The 6924-nt window shown below is 32.9% G+C and overlaps 1 protein-coding gene across 3 annotated transcripts; it reads right to left on the reverse strand.

The window, feature by feature from the left end:
* Positions 1 to 673: 673 nt before the first annotated feature.
* LOC110641665 (mediator of RNA polymerase II transcription subunit 19a) lies at positions 674 to 6203 on the reverse strand. 3 transcript variants are annotated; one of them, XM_021793483.2, is made up of 7 exons: positions 5828 to 6203; positions 4265 to 4328; positions 3107 to 3396; positions 2682 to 2915; positions 2264 to 2323; positions 2014 to 2151; positions 674 to 911 (listed from the first exon to the last, which is right to left on the reverse strand). In XM_021793483.2, the coding sequence occupies exons 2-6, from the start codon at positions 4293 to 4295 to the stop codon at positions 2101 to 2103; spliced, it is 666 nt and encodes a 221-aa protein (XP_021649175.2). In that variant the 5' UTR covers positions 4296 to 4328; positions 5828 to 6203; the 3' UTR covers positions 674 to 911; positions 2014 to 2100. The 3 variants fall into 3 exon arrangements, with proteins under 3 accessions (XP_021649175.2, XP_021649174.2, XP_021649176.2); XM_021793482.2 differs by having other exon boundaries at positions 674 to 916; positions 5828 to 6202; XM_021793484.2 differs by lacking the exon at positions 674 to 911 and having other exon boundaries at positions 2269 to 2323.
* Positions 6204 to 6924: the final 721 nt, after the last annotated feature.

The raw sequence follows: 6924 nt of genomic DNA on the forward strand, positions 1-6924 counted from the left end.
CAAGCACGTCTCTAGTGAATGGTCCATGACCTGCCCCAAATACACCTCTTTCTTTTTTCCCCATGACTATGTTAATTTGCATATTTAAGTAGATTCTGCATCCAATTCCCATCACAGTCCAAAGAATATGATACAAGATAATGATAACATTCTTCAACTCAAAAATTTAAATAGCAGTAATGATCCCTCAATGAACCAACAATTTCTTGTTTGGTACCCTAGACTTTTAAACATCATATAAAACATCCTATAATATTGTAAAATGAAATTAAGATATCCTTATCCTTAAGTTCAAGCGTAAATTCCAATCGCGTTAACATAATAATTTACCGATTACGATTCAAATAATGTCTTAATTCCACAGAGATGTGTCATGGAATATTTACTAAAATTGAAACGTGTTACAAAACGTTTTAAAAGTTTACGATGCCATAAAAAGTTTTTTTTTTCTAAAGTTCCAAGGCGAACTTATATATTCAAAGTAAAATTTATAATGATTTTCATATAAAGTAGACCATTCAAGTGAGGACAAGCCCAGGCTCTTCTTTTCGAGGAACTAATTTATGTTGGTATTGCCATAATAATGAGGCAGAAAGGAATTAATTTACAAAATCCTCTTTTCTCAAACCTGATCTTCCTACAATTCAACACTACAGATTCTAGTTGAAACTAATTATGAGACTAGGCTTTGGGACTACTCCAAAAAGGATAAAAGATTACAATAATGTATACACACTAAAATGTTCAAGGCACCATAAAAACTGGGAAGAAAGGATTGAAGTTTAGCGTATTACCAGCAATTATATAATTGTTATGATACAAAGTTCATTTTCAGCTATTTTAACCCTGCATCCAAATTTTCCTGTGTCAGGTGAATTCACCATCTTCACAATTTTCAGTCAGTTCAGAACCTATTCTGCATAAAAACAAGAAACAACCCATCAGGAGACTCTTAATGGTAATAATAAAGATTCACAACTGCTGATTTTAATAAATTGATTAAGAAGATAAAAGTATGTCGAGACAAGCAAAAGCAAATTCTTTACAATCTTTTATATCATAGAAAGGCTATTCTTCTTGGATAACATAGAGCAAAGCATAAACCAATTGAGGCAATTTCCACAGGGCCTAACCCCTAAACCATATCTTTTAGATATTGCCCAAGGAAAGAAGCTCTTACTTCAAATAATTAATAAAAAATCACAGTGTGCAGTGACAATAAAAAAATAAATTTGAGGAAATTATATAGAAATCCATAAACTTGTTGTAGGCCCGTTTACACTTGGTCAGCTTGTGCTTTTTAATGTGACCCTTTATCTTCCTGAGGTTTGGTTAAATTCAAGAGCTACCACAGTTTGAAATGAAGAGAACTTCATCTTCATTCTTAAAAGTTTATCTATATTTTTTTGCCAGTGAGATGTATCATTCCTCCTCCTAAGATTACAAAAATGTATATAGCCTTTAGGGTTTGAATTTGAAGATTTAATTAAATGTAATGGGACAACTAAATGTCACATTAACCTCAGTTTGGCAAGTAAAAACCTACAGGGCGTAGTCTGAAGGATGCTAAGTCAAACAATTCAATGTACAAATGTAAAAACTTTATCCAATTCAATTTCATAACAAAAGATGATAAAAAGGCTAAAATAACACATCTTTCTTTTTAGCTAGAAAAAGCCATTTAAAACTAAAGGGCGCAAAGGAGGATGCAACCTATGGACACAAGGAGGCTAAATAAATTTGGTTTTATCAATATAGCTAGGCTATTGAGGAAAGCAGAGATATCATCTTTTCTTTTCACCTAGAAAAAGCTGTTTAAAACTAAAGGCCACAAAGGAGAAGGCAACATATGGACAGAAGGATGCTAAATAAATTTGCCTTTAACAATATAGCTAGGTTACTGAGGAAAATATATATTTTGTTAGTTTTCTGTAAATTTACACATTTGATCCAGAAAGAATAAGGCAAATGAAAAGCAGAGCTAAAATTGCAAAGGGCAAGTATGGTGTTTACCTCAAACAATTTGTCTACCTTAAGTGAAAATCCCTTCCAAACTATCAACAACTCAAACAAAAAATGAACAATATTATGCCAATCACTTCAGCCAGCTACCTTTATGGCACCAATCTCATCAATTTTTGAGCTCTTATGCTGCAGGAAAAATTAAAAGAAAAAAGCAGAAGTCAGGGGCGTCATATTAAAATAACTCGTATGAATGGAAACTGAACATGCGGGAAAATAACCCAAAAATCAAATTAATTACCTTACTTTTTTTGTGCTTGTGACCATCATTAACATATTCATCTCCATCATGCTTTCTTTTCTGAAATCATAAGAAGTCCAAAGATACATATTGGCAACGAATTGAAATTAAATAAAATTTAAAATAAGTGGGGAAAACACGGTGTTTCATAATACTTGCACCGTAAAAATTACATCAACAACAGTCCACTCCATGCAACCAGAACAATTGTTTATTTCCATTAGCCAACATAAAATTGCCCCATTTAGAGTTTGAGAGGAAGTAAGAGTTCTTGGGCAAATTATAAGCTTACTAGTTTACCATTTATGTCATAAGAAGTATAAAAGCAAGATAGTCCGAAAATTTTGTCCTTTTCCCATTTACCACAAATTTTAAAATGTGTTCATGCAGTAGCTACAAGAAAGCAATGACTTCCAACCTTTTCATGGTGTTTCTTAGAGTGATCACCACCAGAATCGTGATGTCCACTCCTCTCCTTCTTCTTCTCCTTATCTTTATCTTTACTTCGATCTTTATCTTTATGACGGTGTTTGTGCTTCTTATGCTCTTTATCCTTCTCCTTCTCTTTGTCTTTGTGCTTTTTATGCTTCCTCTCCTTGTCTTTGGACTCACTTTTTGGTTTTGCAGCAATTGTAGGAGTCCCCTTCTCTGCCTGAAGAAGGTGATGAGGAAAAAGATAAATAAAAACGAAATCCCTCACCTCAACTGGAGTGATCTACAAAATAAACTTCAATAGGCACAATTGCAGAACAAATGCCATGCAGCTTGGATTGTTGTCCAGGGTGAAAAACACAGCTAACGAAACAGAATCAAAGACAAATTTCAAGGCAATATATTTCTTACAGGAGGCAAATCTATAGGGGTGGTTTCCTTAAATTGGAAGGCCTCTTGGAGCACATCTAGGTCAAATGGCTGTATGCATGTATTGCTATCTCTGGAATAGGAAGTATTCTGGATGAGCTGATCCAATTGCATGCCTTCTCCTTTTCTGATTTCAGTGTCTCCCACCACATTGTAAAGATAATGAGTGTCAGAAATTGACAAAGGAAGTGATCGCTTGCAGAAGAACTCATGGTGGGGTAACAACTTGTAATGACTTATAAGATCAACAGCACCAGTCAACTCTCTTGGTCCTAAGTTTCAAGATAGATAGCATCAGTATAAGCAACAAAAGATGAAGAATACATCATTCTCACCCTCAAGGCTTGGTACATATCTATTTTATCCTCTCAGTTTCTTATTTCACCTTCCACTCTTTTAATTGTCTGAAGAAAAGTATACGACACAGATTGTTTGGATAATAACAGTGACGGTCTTATTGTTTAGCATGTTAATAAAATTTTAGATCATCCAACTTGCACAAAGTATCAATTTTCAATAATTATTCAGAATACGAATGAGTTTTCCATAGAAGATTAAGGTGGATGTGTACATGAGTGCGGGTGAGGTGAATGTGTGAAGGGGTGGACGGAGGAGAGTTATAAAGCTAAATTATATACCCAACAACTGAATTTAATCATATACACAACACATGTACCCAAAGATAATTTTACAAGCTAAGGGCAACACCTATAGGTCACTCAAAGATCAGCATGAGAATCTGAGCAATTACCATTCCATACTCATTCTAGAGTTTTAGCATGGCAGACACATGCAAAAGCAAAATTCCTTCCGACATGAATATGACTAACAGTTTTGGGCAAAATGCAACACCCTATATAAACACATAAACCACCCCCCTACTAGTTAAAATTACAGATTTTGTAAAGAAGATACAGGATTTTACTATGGTAATTTGGGGATGATGGAACTGTAGATCAAATTTATAGCTTTAGATTAAAACATGCAAATGTGCAAATGAGAACAATCCACCAGTGGAGTGTTTTTAATACATATCAACAGGTAACAATATAACTACCAGATCTAAGCTCCAGAAATTCAGTGGAAAAAGGAAAGGAAATGGTGCAACAAAACAGAAATGTTCTAACAATGGAATCGTACCTCTTTCAAACTTCTTGCTTTCAGGATCCATGGGTCAATGTTTCATGAGAAGGTGAACCATTAACTGCAATTTATTGACATGTGGAAGAATGCTCCATTACCATCAAGTACAACAAATTAAATTCCAAGAAACAAACAAAGAAGAAAGAAGCTCACCAAGTTCTGCTTAAGCTAGGTACATGTAAAGAGATACAGCCATACCAAAATGCATAGCAAGAGTACAAGAAACTCATGATTGGCCCATTCTGACGTTTTACACAGGATTATTGCATTTAAATGTTTACAGTTACCAATGAATTTGAGATCTATTAGATGCTGCATGATGGATTATAGTTCAAGATTGTCATCCCAAACCAAATGAGGAAATCTTTTGTCCCAAAAAATTGACTTCATCAAACTATGGATTCAATTGATTTCCTATCTCATCACTGCTTTTTGAAAAACATAAGATACTAACAAAGGTTTTAAATAACCCTGTCCACATTGTCCCCATGAATGCCAGGTAGTGTTTAAAGTTTTTCAATACCATTCCTCATTGTCTATACTCTATAAAACTGAAAAACATTCATATCCTCATCGTAGTTAAGCATTAGGGTTAATGCACTGGCTACTCGGTTCAAAACTATTCTTCAGCATAACTGTACCCTAAATTCATTGTTATGCATCTCATTATTCAGTTCTAGGCACCCTAACAGTGAACTGTAAACATATAGCCCAAAAAGGACCCCATAATTTGTTAGATCAGGCCATACAGCAGCATGAAATTCCTTTTTAATCTTGCCAATATATGGAATAGTTTTGAACTCAAAATGAAAAGATTGAAGACAAATTATACTAGTCATGAAGAACCCCTTTTGGTTTCCAAGGAAGAGAAAAATGATACAGAAGATATCAACAATGGCATAATCTAATTTGTAAGTTGGTAACAAAAATCTCAATGCTAATCACTCCAAAACACTTGCAACCATATTCTGATTAGCAGGAGTCACTAGTCAACCCTAGCTCCTGGGTTTGCTCAATTTTTCACCTAAAAGTCTAACACCACCAACATGACAATTCGATAACTCAACTTTTCTTTAAATTATAAATGTGAATATAATATCAACTTTGGTTTAGGATGAATTCAAATGTGGAATATGCATTCCGCACATTAGCAAAGAAAATAAATTTCATGGTGCAAACAAGGATATCTAGTTGCTAATACTACAACATCTATGACCACTACCCTTATAATTGCAATCTGACAACTAAAAGTCAAAATTGGATAGGGGTTCTCATCAATTATCCACTACAAATGTGAAAAGGATCTTATTAGGAAACTTTTTCCCTCTCCCTCTCGTATCCTCTCCCTATGATTTGGGTCAGCTCATAGTTACCAAACCCAGAAAGTGAAAAAACAGCACACAGCATTGGACCATCTTCTTTTCTTTCTCTCTTTCATTCTTTTCCCTTTATTTTTCAAGAACCAAATATATAACAACTCACGTATAAAAATACTCCTAATAAATTCTCATGCAAAGAAAAAATAGGTCAAACTTCAAAGCTTAAGCATAACAAGCATACCTTTGGCATGGATACGAGGATTCTTCCTCTTCGAGATCAAAGGGGTTAAATTGGTAAATTAAAATCCCAAATCCCCTTTTCCTTCTTCAATCAAGAAGCTAATTCCTTTCCAATTCTTTCAGCAGCAAACACAGCTTCGAATCGAAAAGTTAGAGAAATTTGAAGCAGTGAATTGAAATGGCGTATTGTTGGATTGGTGAAGTGTGAGATGAAAGAAGAGTGGAGAAGAGTGTGGAAAGTGGATAATTTGAAAGGTTGAGCTGTAAAAAAGACGAGGAATCGTTGCACTAGGGTTTGGAAAAGGGGCGGAGAGCGAATGAGACTCAGGTGTTTTTTTTCAGGCCTTGGTCTGTCCCCCGCTGGCTTGCTCTCCTTTGCTTATTATTATTTATTTTTCTATTTTAAGCATAATTACTATTTAGTCCTTGGTATTACCGTTATTCATAAATAGGTTCCCATATTTTAGGAATTATATTATTAAATTTTAAATAATAATTATAAAAAAAATTTGCTGTGATATAAATTATTAAAAAAATATATAATTTTATGTTGCTTCAGCTTAATTCATTTAATATTAAATTTGTAAATTAAAAATCAAAACCTTAATAATTTTTTTATATTCATTTTATTTTTTTTTACCATATTTATTTTATTTTAGTCAATTTTCAAAATTTTTTTTCTCAATCCTAATTTAGAGTTTGAAATGGTAAATGATCCATTTTATTCATAATTAATTATACAATACACTGAGAGCATTAATTTTTAGCATTCTCTTTAACATATATATATTTTTTATTTTTTTATATTTGTAGAGAATAAAATTTATAATTTTTATGTTGGAAACATGTACTTTAAGAGTATACAATATTTTCTCCTTATCCAATCCTAACGAGTGAACTTATTTATAAATTGAGCATAAATTGAATTTTTTTTTAATAAAATTGGACATAAATTGATAATTACGCTATTAAAGTTAGTTAAATATCACATAAAATAAAAGGGGCTCGAGATTAAATTAATTTTTTTCAGATATTCAATTCAATTTTGAAATAAGAAGCTCATTATTAAAATTATTTGTATAAATAGTTAACTAAAAA

This window comes from Hevea brasiliensis, chromosome 10 (assembly GCF_030052815.1).
Source record: "Hevea brasiliensis isolate MT/VB/25A 57/8 chromosome 10, ASM3005281v1, whole genome shotgun sequence".
Taxonomy (NCBI): domain Eukaryota; kingdom Viridiplantae; phylum Streptophyta; class Magnoliopsida; order Malpighiales; family Euphorbiaceae; genus Hevea; species Hevea brasiliensis.